Source organism: Episyrphus balteatus, chromosome 1, assembly GCF_945859705.1.
Source record: "Episyrphus balteatus chromosome 1, idEpiBalt1.1, whole genome shotgun sequence".
In the NCBI taxonomy this organism is placed as follows: Eukaryota; Metazoa; Arthropoda; class Insecta; order Diptera; family Syrphidae; genus Episyrphus; species Episyrphus balteatus.
Window position 1 is genome coordinate 108,161,000 of NC_079134.1, and position 15,782 is coordinate 108,176,781.

Here is a 15,782-nt window from a genome sequence, read left to right on the forward strand (position 1 = left end):
TATTCAGTAAAAATTTGAAAGCAATCGGACGGATAGTTTCCGAGATCTCGATGGCATCCGGTCAAAAATGTAGTTTCGAGATAATTGTAAAATAAATGGAGTCCACCGCTCTAATTGGCTCAATATTCCTGTCGAAAAATGCCTTTTACTTCGTCAATTTTGAGTGTTTCGATACGCAAAAGGTATTAAAATGTTCGTTATAGTTAGCGGGTTAATTTAAGCTAAATAAAAAAAAAAAGAAAAAAAAATCAGGATGACCAGACCCCTTAAGACTTTCAGCACATATGTTGGTAGGTATTGATGTGTCTGCGAAAATAATAGGTGGGGAACTAATGATTTATATGGTTAATTTTTTTTGTTTTGCCTTGTAAAGTGGAACACACTTACCTAGCTACATGTTTCTTTTTTTTTCCATAGGACACAAGACTATATATATTCTATTATATATATTCTATTGGACACACGACAGATTTTGTATTAATGTTTGAAAGACAGAAATCCAAGGCCAACTAGTTTTCATTGTACAATACCTACCTAGGTACCTATAATGTCTATATTACGAAGGGATATGGCTACACAAAAAGCCATTTTCATTTTTTGTCCGTTATTCTTATTACCAACCTATTTTACATTTTTCTTGTTATACCTTCTTTTAACCCTTTCGGACCCAGCGTTACTCTGATGTAACATTTTTTTAAAAATTCTTACAAAAATATTAAATTAAACAATTTTTTAGGTTTCGATGGCTTAATTGAAAGATAATAATGCCTAGTTATTGGATTATTACAAAAAGTTAGTCAAATATCATACCTACCTTTAAATTTTTTTAATTAAAAAGGGACTGAAATTCACATTTTTTTCCAAAAAAAATTTTTTTATACATGGTCATAATTTTGAAAAAAAGAAACCTATAAAAAATGTTAATGCAGAAAGTATTTTACTTTTTTGCTAAGAAGAAGTAGCATACATTATAGATTCATAAAAAGTTATTTTCTCAGTTCTCCGACGTTTTTTGGTGGTCATAGGCAGTGCATGTTACTTACATGTAACATGAGAATAACACATTAGTTTTGCTATTTATTATTTTGGAAAATAACTTTTTGCTATTCATATCTCGTAGTTGCGATGTTTTTGACCCGATAATACCGAAAAAACATTTTTTAATATTGATTTTCATAGCTTGGGTTCGAAAGGGTTAAACCATTAAAAATATTTTTGCCGATTGGTGCCTATTCTTAGTCTTAACAGTAGGTACCTATCTATCTACGGTAGTTTTTTATTCCTCTCTCTCATCAACCAATTAAAAAACTAGTATAGGTACCTACCAGACAACCCTAACCCTATTACGGATGGCAACTACCTATCATCATTCTTAACGATTAAGGGTCATTTGCTGAATGGTAACTTTAATAATTTATGTTGAACATAAACTCTTATTCTCTACTTTTTCCTCTGCCTAAACTGTCACAGAAAGATTTATGTTGAACTTAAATGCTTAAGTTTCGATTCACTAAAACTTTTATAAAATGATTAATTTTTTAATATTTAATTTGAACTTTTATCAATTTATTTATCACTTGAATCATTAAACAAGAGCATTAACTATATAAGTACCTACACACCTAACTAGGTACCTTCATGCTACATCTCATTCTGTTCAGCATAAAAAAATCAAATCACAAAATCCCTTTCGCGTTGACAGAAAAGAATTACCTACCTATGCTATATACCTACCTACCTACAATCAACCAAACCAATTGAATCAAAATCTTTGCACATAGGAAACTATCTTTCCCTCTCTGCCTCTCTTCTCATTATCCTAATATACCCACACACTTGCCACCATACGTCACCGAATTAAAAAAAACCTAAACCATAAACAAACAAACCCCATATTCATAAAAAGAATCATTGCAATAATCCAATCAACAACAGGTAGGTAGGTATATCCCTTTCTATGTAATGTTTTATGTACCCATATAATTTTCTGCATGCCAAAAAAAAAGCAAGAATAAAGATCTTGGCACATTTTTCTCTCCCTCACTCTATATATACACAATAGACACCACACCATACGTCTCGAATGATTTTTTTCTAAGCCACACACCCCAAAATCATAAAAAAATATTTGCAATAACCCACATAGAAAAGAAAACAATGCAAAAAAAATCAGTATATCCCTACTTATATACATATGTTACCTCTCATTTTGTTCATGCAAAAAAAAGCAAGAATAAAGATCTTGACACATTTTTTTCTCCCTCGCTCTATATAGTTATACTTAATACACCATACGTCTTTCCTTCCCACGAAAACCACCTAGACCACACACCCTAAATTCATAAAAAAGCCGTAAGGTACATAATCACATCCTATATAGAAGATAAAAAAAACTATGTCCCTACCTACTTCTCATTCTCTTCATAAAAAAACACACAAAAAAATTGCAAAAAACCAAACACCTTTCGCACATATCAATCAACGCAAAATTCCGTCTAAAAAAAATAAACCTAACCCTCAAAAATAAAAAAAAATAAAGAAAAACAACCACCAAATAGAAGTCCTTCCAAAAAAGGAGAAGTCAAATAGAATGAACTAAAAATGAATTTGTTCGAATCAAACCGTATGATCATGATCAGTTGCGTCATGATAGGTTGCTCATGATAACTTGTCGTATGATGTCTCACGATAGCTTGTCCCATGATAACCTGGGTTGACCCCGGTATAGATACCTACTCAGATTTTGAAATTAACATTGTGGACGTGGAGGTGATTTATATTTGTTTAGTTGCGTAGTGAAAAAATAAAATTTAGTATCTTAATTAGATCATTATATATCTAAGCATCAAATGAGCATCAAATTCCTGCATTCTCAGATTTTGGAATTTAATTTGTTGAGGTGCTAACTTTTTTTTTTCGAAGTGACGTCATTAAAGACTAGTTTTTTGCCTATAAGACCGGAATGGATTGCGATTTTAAGTTTTTATGTAACTTTTTGCAGAGTATCACATCATGTTTATTATTTGGCATTTTTAGTTTTTTAAAAAAGATTATAGATACAAAGTCTCAAAAAAACTGCATCTGTTGCAGCCGATTTCATGGTCAAATCATTGAGCAACAAATTCAAGATTAGAGCAACAAATTAACACTAAAATTCTGCATACTCAGATTTTGTAAATTTGGAGGTGTGGTTGCTATCTTGACATACGTTATAGATAGAAACAAAAAAATTAGCCTATTAGCACTAATTCCAAGATCGTACCAGAATGTTTTTTAGTGCATATCCCAAAATTTCTCCTTTTCTCAAAAAATACCATTTTATAATAGATATGAATGCTTTTTGCATTGCTTTGTTTTGATTCTTAATGAAAATGGATATAAAAACCTCTACCTCTACCATAACTTTTAAGGGTTTTTCGGTAGTAAGTTTGCAACTGTTATAATAATATGGGTCGACAGATGAAAAACAGGCATAACTTTTTTTAGATACGTCAGATTGTCTTGATTAGATTTTCTGGCATCAGCATTAAAAAATACCTCGAAGCCATGTATCATATGTGTATATAAGGGCGTTCGTTATTTAGGTTTTTTTCGAAAATCAAGTTCCTAAGTGGAAAAACTGTTTCTAAATAATAAAAAAAAAAAAATCCCCTAATTTTTTTCAGATTTTTATTTTGACGCTAGATGCCGCCCCAAGAGGTCTAAAGTTTTTTCTTAATTGAAAAAGGTAAATGTTGGCTTATACGGCCATTTTTTTAATTATGGCCTTAAGGTAAAGGTTTTGATGAGGATCTTGTCTACATTAAACACCGTTTTCAAAAAGGTTTAAACCATTTTTCTAAGACAAAGGGTTTAGTTAGGGCATACATGTCTTTTTTGGGTTTATTAAAGCAAGCATGTTTTATTTAAACAAGCATATGAGTAGCATGAAAAATAAAATAAAACCCAAAAACGACATGTATGTCCTGACTAAACCCCTTGTCCTAGAAAAAGGTTTATACCTATACGTTTATACGGTGTTTAATGTAGACAAGATCCTCATCAAAAAAACTTACCCTAAGGCCATATTTAAAAAAATAACCGTATAAGCCAACATTTACCTTTTTCAATTAAGAAAAAACTTTAACCCTCTTGGGGCGCCATCAAGCGTCAAAATAAAAATCTGAAAAAATTAGGGGATTTTTTTTTTTATTATTTAGAAACAGTTTTTCCACTTAGGAACTTGATTTAAAAATAACGAACGCCCTAGTGTATATAGTACCATTGTCTATTACACTGTGCAAGTTTTTTGAAAAAAAATTTTGAGACAGGTGCGCGATTAACTGTTTCGCCCTATTTCAGACCCGAGAAATCGAATGGCATCATTAGTTTTTCGATTTATCGGTACGACTTCGAACAAATTTTTGTTTGAAAGTTTTTTCGATTATTTTGAGAATTTTCCACTGTTTTTAGTCATTTTTCAACCAAAAACAATATTTATATTGCTAATTATTCTGATCAAACGTTATTTGCTACCAGTAGAAAGACATTATTAACAATTTTGAACAATTTATTTGGAAGTTTAGTGATTTTTTTTGAAAAAAATTAAAAAAAATCGAATTTTTTTTCATTTGTTATCATTTTTTCGCTGTTTTTGTTCTCTTTTGCACAAACATTGCATGTTTTCCATTAAAAATTGATTTAACTGTTAATTTAGTGTTGGTTAAACTTCGACAGTCTATCGATAGGATCGATAACAAAAAAATATAGAGCATATCGATACTTCACAAAACTATCGATAGTTTCAATACTTCCAAATTATTTTACCACAAGGCTACCGATATTATCGATAGTTTTTTCTTAAAACTATCGATACAATCGATAATGAAAACTATCGATATCTACCAAACACTATGTTAATTCGTTGTTTACATCCAATGTCAAACGAAAACTAAACTTGTAGTTCAAATTGTGTTTAAATTAATTAATATTTCAAAGCTATTTTTTTTTTTTTATGAGAAATTGTACGAGTGGTTTTAATACTTTTTGCTACGTGTAGGGTAAATTTGCACACATGCCAAGTAGAAAGAAAATATCTCCTTAAATTGATGATATACATGAAAAATATTTCAATTTAAAAGTTAGAAACGTCGAATGAGCACCAAGCATTATTTGTTCAAATTGTTATAATAAGCTTATCAAATGGTCAAAACGAATATGTGCAAGTCTGGATTTTGAAGTCCCAATGATATGCTCAGATCCAAAAGATCACAGTGAAGATAACTGCTACGCATATGTAAATAAATTCGCTAGATTAACTAGTTGCAAAACACTTTTGTAAATAGTTTTGCAACATACGTAGCAAAAAGTATTAAAACCAATCGTACAATTTTTCATTAAAAAAAAAAAATTGCTTTGAAATTAATTTAACACAATTTGAACTACAAGTTTAGTTTTCGTTTGACATTGGATGTAAACAACGAATTAACATAGTGTTTGGTAGATATCGATAGTTTCCATTATCGATTATATCGATAGTTTTAAGAAAAAACTATCGATACTATCGGTAGCCTTGTGGTAAAATAATTTGGAAGTATTGAAACTATCGATAGTTTTGTGAAGTAGCGATATACTGGATATTTTTTTGTTATCGATGCTATCGATAGACTGTCGAAGTTTAACCAACACTAAATCAACAGTTAAATTAATTTTTAATGGAAAACATGCAATGTATTTGTGCAAAAGAAAAGAAAAGCAGCGAAAAAACGCAAAAAAAAATCGCTAAACTTTCAAATAAATTGTTCAAAATTGTTTATAATATCTTTCTACTGGTAGCAAATAACGTTTGAGCAGAATTATTAGCAATATAAATATTGTTTTTGGTTAAAAAATGACTAAAAACATTGGGAAACTCTCAAAATAATTGAAAAAACTTTAAAACAAAATTTTGTTCGAAGTCGTACCCATAAATCGAAAAACTAATAATGCCATTCGATTTCTCGGGTCCAAAATAGGGCGAAAAAGTTATTCGCACGCCTGTCAAGAATTTCGACTTGCACAGTGTTATTATTGCTAATTATGAAAATCTCCATTTCGCGCTTTGTCCTTGAAAATCGCGACTTGCGGACATGAGATTTTTCTAGACTTTTGAGGTATGTTATAGAATGCCAAAAAAAAAGATATTGAGCAAAAAAAATTTCTATTAGCATTCATTCCGAGGTATTTTTTATAGCCACTATTAAAGGGTTATAATATTTAAGTGGTTATGTGTTAGAAGAATTATTGCAAAATATGAAATAAGATGGAATTCTTTAACTTGTGGCTGCAAATGAAAAAGCTTATGATAAAACGTAAAATTAATTCATTAAATTAATAGATTTTTTTTGCATTTTAGTACCAATAATTTCTTAGTAACTCTAGATACGATAAAAAACTATTGCCATTCCGAAATTCCCTTAAGACGCGCATATTAAAAATTTGGCCATCTACGCTTCTATAGACTTCCACAGGTGTTTAAAATTTTTCATAAAGTGAAGTGAACGAAAACGTAAGATGGTAAAATTTACACTGAACGAAAAAAGCTAATATTTTCTAAACTGGTTGCGATAGAAATATTTCTATTTGGTTTTAGAGCTGTCATATGTGTAGCTATCAGCCATTTCAATCTTATCCATTCTTTACCGGACACCCTGTACATAATGTATATGTATACATACTTTATTCTTGAAAGAAATGAATATTAAATAGCAATATACCTTGAAATTTCTAGTTCTAAAATGCTTTGGGAGACAGCATCCAAAAATTGTTTCACTTGGTTGAGACACCAATTATTTTGTTTCCATGGATCAACCAGCTTTTCGCTAAGGTCAGCAAATAAAGCCCGTAGTTCTCTGTTTCTATGTAAGTTGATGGCAATTGTAATGATAGATCTCCAGTACGACCTTAAATATATAAAAAATAATATTTACTTTGATGTTTACTTTGGTTATTTAGGTGCTAGATACATTTTTTTTTAAATACTTCTATTAGGGCAATACGTTTTGAAAAAATATCGAATTTTTTATTATTTAATTTTTTTTATTTCAAATTCAAAATTTTGATAAAAAAAAGTTGGAACAAACAATTTCGAACTAATTTTTTGTCAAAATTTTATGTAATTAATTCTTAGTTTTTTTTTTTTTTTAATTCGATGCTCTTATTTGTTTTAAACAAAAACAGAAAACTGTATGTAAAAATATCTTGTCGTTTTCGAGAAATTAATAACAAACCAAACCTACTTTTTTCCAAGGAACCTCTTTATATTTTGCTTTAACGTGGCTGAGCTTGTTGATAAATTTATGAAACATTAGCCTTTCGCCTATTATTTTTTAAACATTCAAACTTGACACAGTGTTGGATTAACCCTTAATAAATTGAACAACTTCTTTCAATGATAACACCTGAGAAGTGACTTGAGAACTTTTCTTATTGTGTCTGGGGCGCCCCACAGTGGTGCCATTGGTCGTTTTTGGTGTCAAAATTCATTTGCACGGCCATTTCTGGACGAAAAGTTATGAAATTTGGTACACTGAATGATAATAGTATGGAGAATAAGAAAAAACTGCCAACTTTTTTTTATTCAAAATGGCGGAAAGAATGGGCGTTAAAATAGAATTTTCATTTTCAAAACAGTATATAAGCTAGAAATTGGGCTAAATTCATAACGAAAAGGTGTTAAGATTCATATTCTTTAAAAAAATCTAATATTTTAAAAACAAAGTCCAAAACAGGCCAAATTAGTAAAACACATTTTAAGACCCCTTATTACGTTATTTCATGGATTGTTTTTTTTATTTTAAATTAGCACAATTTTGAGATCTCTTCTATTTATGTTTCATAAGAAAATTGAAAAAATTGCGGTTACATATATGGTTGCCAACTATGTTTTTAAATAAATATTAGAAAACATGATATAATGAAAAGTTTCAATGTTCAATAAAACTGAGAATTTATTTTTTCTGTGAACAAAAATATACTTTTCTAATAGATTTTAATGTTCTGAATTCAAATCTGAAGTCGAAAAAAACGACACGTTTCGTAGATAAAAATTAATTAATTGAACTACTTACATCTCAAAAACGAGACGTCGTAGATTTTTTTCGACTTCAGATTTGAATTTAGAACATTAAAATCTAAAGTTGGCAGCATTTTCTTATTCTCCATACTATTATCATTCAGTGTACCAAATTTTATAACTTTTCGTCCAGAAATGGCCGCGCAAATGAATATTGACGCCAAAAACGACCAATGGGACCACTGTGCGCCCGCCCGCCGCACAGTGTGTCAAATTGCCAATCTAACTGGACAAAATTAAAAATAAAAGTTAAGCCATTTGATTTGAAATTTTGAGTTTAGATTCTCAAAACAATGAGTAACTGTATGTAATACATGTTTTGTTTTTTGTCTTTATCTCAGATTAGTGGTAGGTAAGTAGGCTTGAAAGTTGGTTCATTTCAACAGTTAAATAGAAATATGAAGGAGTATTTTATTTTGGTGCAGGGAAATAATTCCACGGGAATCTGCTCCACATGGGAATTTATTCCACTTCAAGAGGGAATCTATTACACTTTTTGAAGTGGAATAAGTTCTCATCGTGGAAGGGAATTTATTACACCTATTTTTTTGTGGAATTATTACCCACCAAAACTTTGGAAAAAAGATTGATTTCTGAATATTTTAAGAACCATTTGAATTCATAATAATCAATACTTTACACCCAGAGAAAAAACGCATAGTAATTTTTAATCCGTTCTACATTGAATCAATGGTGAAAAATATATTCATTAATTTTCTAAAAAGTCGTCCTATGCTTAACTTACAATTTGTCACATCAATTTTTATAAGTGAGATGGCACAGTGGTAAAGCACAAGCTTGTCAACCCAGGTATAGCAGGTTCGATCCCCAGCGGATGCCAGTTTTACTTTTTTTATTTTTTAATGTGTGAACAACTTTGATTTAATGTGTGAACAACTTTGATTTAATGTGTGAACAACTTTGATTTAAAGTGTGCTACTTTGATTCAATCATTTTCCACTTTAGGCTAAAAATGTAGTGATTTTCCATTGATTCAAAGTGGTTTAGATTGATTTTACGTTGTTTTTTGGCTCAGTGTATATATACGGAAATAGGAGGTTTAGTTTTACCAAAATATTTTATTTTTATTAAACGACGTTGTATTTTTTTTCAAATGTAACTACATCTTGTGGATATAAGCAATTTATAATGATGCTATGAAATAACGCCAAGTAAAATAAGGCCAACATTAGAAGCGAAGCGGAAAAAAATTTTCTCACATGAGAATGTACTCAAATTTCAAAACCCAAACGCGATGCGGAAAAAAATTTTGACCACGTGAGAATCAATTTTGAGGTGTGAAAATAAAAATTCGCGCGAAATCTTTTTAATAAATTCCCCAGTCAAAATCGACTTTAGACTACCTACTTATTAGCGACACTGCTGTTTTTTAAAATTTTTGATCAGTTTTCGTATGCACGATCCAAGACATAGCTATGTTTCAGAAACTTAGAATAGATATACAGTAGGGTGGGTCAAAAAAATCGAAATTCTTTTTTTTTGATTTGGTACTCCGAAAAATCGATTGCTAGACCCCTCTAGAATATACACACCAAATATGAGCTCTTTATATTAATGGGAAGGTCCTCCGCTTTGCAATTTTCCATTTTTACATCAAGCTATTACTAAAAAAAAATATTTTTTTTATTAATTGACTTTTTAGCAAATTTCTTTTCAGATTCTTGTAGGAAATTGAACGCTCTACAAAAAAGGCCTTATACACTTTTTTCGTTTATCTAACCGTTGAATAGATATTTGAGGTAAAAAAATCGAGAAAATCTTTAAAAATTGGTTTTTTGGTCTTAATTTTGTAACAAACTGAAAATTATAATCATCAAACGCGCAAGACATATTCTTGTTGGAAATTGACTGCTCCACAAAAAAGGTCCTGTTAACTTTTTTCATTAATCTAACCATTCTAAAGATATAAGAGGTCAAAGTTAAAAAAAATTATGAAAACATTTTATATTTTAAAAAATTTTCCAGTTCACTGAAAATTCATTATTTTCAATTAAGCAAGACGTATTCTTGTAGGGGCTTAAACGTTCTACAAAAAATTCCTTGGCATCAAATTGATTGCTTTAACCGTTTAGAAGATATTCAACAGTTAGATAAACGAAAAAAGTTTATAAGGCCTTTTTTGTAGAGCGTTCAATTTCCTACAAGAATCTGAAAAGAAATTTGCTAAAAGGTCAATTAATAAAAAAAATATTTTTTTTTAGTAATAGCTTGATGTAAAAATGGAAAATTGCAAAGCGGAGGACCTTCCCATTAATATAAAGAGCTCATATTTGGTGTGTATATTCTAGAGGTGTCGATTTTTCGGAGTACCAAATCAAAAAAAAAGAATTTCGATTTTTTTGACCCACCCTAATATACAGGGTGTCCCACAGTCACCGCCCCAAATGAAAACCATCGATTCCTGAGGTCATTTTAAGTCGAAAAACTTAAGAGGTAATTTTCTCGTTTTCGTTACCACGGTTTTTATGATTTTTGCTGTCTTGTCCTTTAACTACAACCAATCAAGAATTTATTACAGTTTAAGTTTGTCTCAACACTTTTTTTCTGCGGACAACTGTTTTTCCACAATTTTGCATCAAACACAATTTTCTTCGTTTTTTAAGTTGTTTTTTGCACTTTCATATCATTTAAGTCAAAAATACACGTTAATGAGTATTAATTTTTTGTCCTTTTTATTAAAGCCCAGTTTATTTTCATAAAAAAAAATAAGTTTTATTTCATAAAAAAGGCTACTGAAAGTAATTAAAAAAAATAAACAAACTGAGTGAATTAAAAAAAAAATAATTTTTAAATAAAAAATTAATTTAAATGAATTAAAAACTTTTTCTGAGCTGTTGTGGTTAAGAAAAGAACAAATAGCCTGGATTGCAGTGCAGTGAACATTCGGAGGTGACTGTTAGAGGCTAATTTGTACGGTTGAAGTCCACGAAAAGTTCCGCTGTTAACAAAGAAATATGTTAAAATACTAAAATTTTCGACCCTTCATGTTTTACTATTTTCGTCGTATACTTTGGAACATATTCCGTATTGGGCGGACGTCGGACGTGTTGTGGAGATTCAGTACCATCAAAGAGGACAAATTTGCTCTCATCTGTAAACAATATGTTACGCCATTACTTCGCTGGCCAGTTTATGTGGGCTTTTACAAACTGGATACAATTTTTAACATGCTTCGCGGAACTTTTCGTGGACTTCAACCGTACAAATTAGCCTCTAACAGTCACCTTCGAATGTTCACTGCACTGCAATCCAGGCTTAAAGCCTTCTGGATTTGAAACGACGCACACTGGTCGATTCAGTACATCGTAGCTGGTCAAAAGTCGAAAAAAAAAAGTTGTTGTCAACATAAAAAATACCGTTAGGCCGAAAGTAAATATTCTTAAACAACAAAAAACAACAAAAATAATTTTTTGATTCCGTTATTTTATTCATGGGAAGCATCTCAATGTTATCATTCATGATTTGCTCACTCTCTATTTTAACGTCCGCGAGTTAACAAGTGTTTACAAAGTGATAGTTTATGATAAAAGTGAGTAATTGTGTTGAACAAAAAAATGTCAGAAAATGCTAGTGGCATGTTTTTTTAAATTCAATTTGTTTTTTTGTAAAAAAAAGTCGGATTCTATTTCTATTAACTGAATGTTGTAAGGCATTTTTTTGATAGTTTTCAGATGTTTGTTTTTTACTTTTTGGACGATTAAAAAAAAGTGCCGAAGAGTGCCATCGTGATTTTTTTATATTTTGTAGTTTGAATCATTACCTTTAATTCGATGCTAAAATTAAGTGCCGAAAACCGCCGCAAACTATTTTTTCGTCTCTTTCAGGTACCAATCCGCTCTTTTTAAGGTGACCAATTTTTTTACGGAAGGACATTGTTCAAGATTGTCTAGCTTGTAGAGAATGAACTGTTATGTGTGATATATGAAATGAAAGGTTATGTTATCTCTTTTCAAAATAAAAATAAATCAAATTTATGAATGCTCTATGTAAAAAGATATTACGTGTCAAAAAAAGACCATCTTTTAACCGTTATCTCAAAAATGTGATTGTGAAAATGATTGAAATTTTGCACAAATATAGTACTGGCTTTTATTAATATTTCCTGTTAATTTGATTAATATATCTATCAAAACGAAAAAGATATAAATAAAAAACCGTCAAAAGGGCTCGAAAACGGTCAAAAATTTGGGAAAAAGAATTATTTTTTCCCATTAAAGATATCTCGGGCAATAAAAAAGACATCAGAAAGATTTAAACAGGCACTGAAAGATGGAAAACAGTTCTTATAGAAACCGTTACTAAATATGTTCAAACAATTTTCCTTACATATATTAAAGAATAAGGTCCGAAGTACCCAAAAAAACGTTTTTTTGCATCTTCTAACGGTAATATTTCAAAAACGGGAGCTGATTAATTTTTTTTAACTTCGAGTTCAGGACACTGAAAACCTTCAGAAAAGTATATTTTTGTTTCGGCAGTAAAACTCTTGTAAACCAGTGTAATAGTTTAAGCTGTACATTAAAAATGAATATAACAGCTAAGGTGAAAAAACTGCTAACAGGAACGGGAAGAACGGGAGACCAGGGTTCATCGATTTGTAAGACGTTATCACATTAAAAATAATATTCAAAGCCAGTAAGACATACAAAAGAATAAAGTCCACCTAGTGACTCAAAATCGACCACTGTGCGACGATGCAGAAGGCTCAACTTAGCTCATCTGGACAATACGCCTGTCATCTACGACGGTCTTTTTTCTTTTTCTACCGCGTGTTTCGGGTCTTTCGTTGAGTTTATTGCATTGGCTACCATTGTAAGGGAGCATCCTAATATAACCTTTAATTTCCAAGTAGGTTTTCCCTTCTTCAAGCAGCTTTCGTAAAAGTTTCCGTTAACCGAACTGCGGTGTTTTGCTCTTCGAACTTTAAATAGATTAAAACCGAAACAAATCGTTTTTTGTTTTTTCAAATTATATGAGTACTTACTTTTAAACCAAAAATAAATATTCTAAATTATAAAACGCTTTTAAATTCTTCAAAAATAACTATTAGTCCGGTCAATTTAGACATCCGAGGTTACATTAATTCCCAGCAAGCTGAAAATTAGTAGGATTGTTGGAAACACCATCATAAATTAAATCTAAAAAGTCCTCATCGATCCGAGGTCTGGAAAAAAATTTACGGGGGGTCAAAGGTCACAAAAATTGGGTTTTCACGATTTTCAGCAAAACGGTAAGTCTTATCAAAAAATTTTCAATGCAAGAATTGTAGACCAGATTATTATATATAAAAAGTGTCATGACACTTTTTTCCTAAGACCCACCGTTTCTTAGGTATAACGATTCAAAAAGTTGAAGTTGAGTTGTAATCGTCATAATCAGGCCTATTCTTAAAAAAAGACTCCTAACTGAAAAGTTCCTGAAATTTCATTATTTTTTAGCTTGAATTTCGTTCTTCAATGGTTAAGAATATGGGGAAAGCAAAAAAAAATGGAAATTTTCGCCATTTTTCAAAATGGGGGCCCTTCTCCCGAAACCATTTCCCTAAAAATTTTTGCTTAGAATATGTCTGAATATATACAGGGTGTGCAATAGAGAATGGACAACCCTAAAACGGCTGATAGCTAGACTTATGACCGTTCTAAGAACAGATAGAAAAAAGTTCTATCGCAACCAGTTCATAAAATATTGGCTTTTTTTCGTTCAGTGTATTTTAAATTTTAGGCGTGTTTTTTCTACTACTCATTTTATCAACTCACTTTAAAAATAGAAAAAACTGTTATACTCACTTTATGCACATTTTAAAATATTTTATTTAAACTGTCATTGAAGATATCCAATTAATATTCCCACAAACACGACAGATAAATGGATAACGAAAAAAAAAAAAACGTAAGAAATCTCAAGATAAGTTTTTTGAAAATATGAATTTTGCTATCGGTACAGATACTTTTGCAACTAGTTTACTCTTCAAGTTATGAAGATGGTAATGAATTAAATTTTGAATACTTTTTTTGAGGTTAAATTCAAATAACTCTGCCTTCGTTTCTTCTTTTGTCCAACGTTTTGATGGCCTAAATTTCAAATTTATTAATTTAATTCAAATTATTTAATTTAAAATTATTAAAATACAAACCTTTTTGGCATCTTGAAAACTTTTATTTGCACAAAATTCTAAAACAAAAGTCTAATAAATGATTTTTTTGTTTGACATAAAATTTCTTTATTGATTCGAGCGCTGCCTGGATTTCAATATAAGTATTTTATCCTCAGTATTCGTTTACTGAAAAAATATTACACAGTTTCGTTTGTTTTTGTTTCTCGTTGAAAATAAAAAATGAGTAGCTACTAAGTAATAGAAAAAACACACCTTTTATCATCTTATGTTTTCGTTCACTACAACCACGAATGAATGAATTTTATTTATTTCTTTTTTTTTATCATTTTCTACAATAACTGTACGAGTACATAAACGCTTTAAAAACTGCACAGCTATTGCACATTTTCTTAAAAAAAATTTTGAAATCTGTTTTTTGATGCAAAATGTAAAAAAGTATTTTATGAAAAATTTTAAACAACTGTGGTACAAAATAAATCTATGGAAACCTAGGTGGCCAACTTTCTTAAAAACATTCTCGTCTAAGGGGAATATTTTTAAGAAAGTTGGCCACCTAGGTTTCCATAGATTTATTTTATACCACAGTTGTTTAAAATTTTTCATAAAATACTTTTTTACATTTTGCATCAAAAAACAGATTTCAAAATTTTTTTTACGAAAATGTGCAATAGCTGTGCAGTTTTTAAAGCGTTTATGTACTCGTACAATTATTGTAGAAAATGATAAAAAAAAAGAAATAAATAAAATTCATTCATTCGTGGTTGTAGTGAACGAAAACATAAGATGATAAAATTTAAAATACACTGAACGAAAAAATGCCAATATTTTATGAACTGGTTGCGATAGAACTTTTTTCTATCTGTTCTTAGAACGGTCATAAGTCTAGCTATCAGCCGTTTTAGGGTTGTCCATTCTCTATTGCACACCCTGTATATATTCAGACATATTCTAAACAAAAATTTTTAGAGAAATGGTTTCGGGAGAAGGGCCCCCATTTTGAAAAATGGCGAAAATTTCCATTTTTTTTTGCTTTCCCCATATTCTTAACCATTGAAGAACGAAATTCAAGCTAAAAAATAATGAAATTTCAGGAACTTTTCAGTTAGGAGTCTTTTTTTTAGAATAGGCCTGATTATGACGATTACAACTCAACTTCAACTTTTTGAATCGTTATACCTAAGAAACGGTGGGTCTTAGGAAAAAAAGTGTCATGACACTTTTTATATATAATAATCTGGTCTACAATTCTTGCATTGAAAATTTTTTGATAAGACTTACCGTTTTGCTGAAAATCGTGAAAAACCCCCCGTAAATTTTTTTCCAGACCTCGGATCGATGAGGACTTTTTAGATTTAATTTATGATGGTGTTTCCAACAATCCTACCAATTTTCAGCTTGCTGGGAATTAATGTAACCTGAGCCCCTTATTTTAGTCTAATTTGACCGGACTATATCACTACTATTATTTTGAACAGGTCAAATTAGAAAGAACAACCATAGGTCAATGACAAATTATTTGGCACCTTCTTTTTCATTTTAAAACTACGATGCATT

The 15,782-nt window shown here is 30.3% G+C and overlaps 1 protein-coding gene across 4 annotated transcripts in view; it reads right to left on the reverse strand.

Moving 5' to 3' along the window:
- LOC129920973 (acidic fibroblast growth factor intracellular-binding protein) overlaps nt 1-15,782 on the reverse strand; it is a 298,489-nt gene that overhangs the window by 61,550 nt on the left and 221,157 nt on the right. For 3 of the 4 annotated variants that reach the window (XM_056002566.1, XM_056002565.1, XM_056002564.1), the window contains one exon: nt 6,735-6,920. The exons of the other annotated variant lie outside the window; for it this stretch is intronic. In XM_056002566.1, the coding sequence (XP_055858541.1) occupies nt 6,735-6,920 (186 nt within the window). The remainder of the gene's footprint in view (nt 1-6,734; nt 6,921-15,782) is intronic. 4 annotated transcript variants of the gene reach the window in all.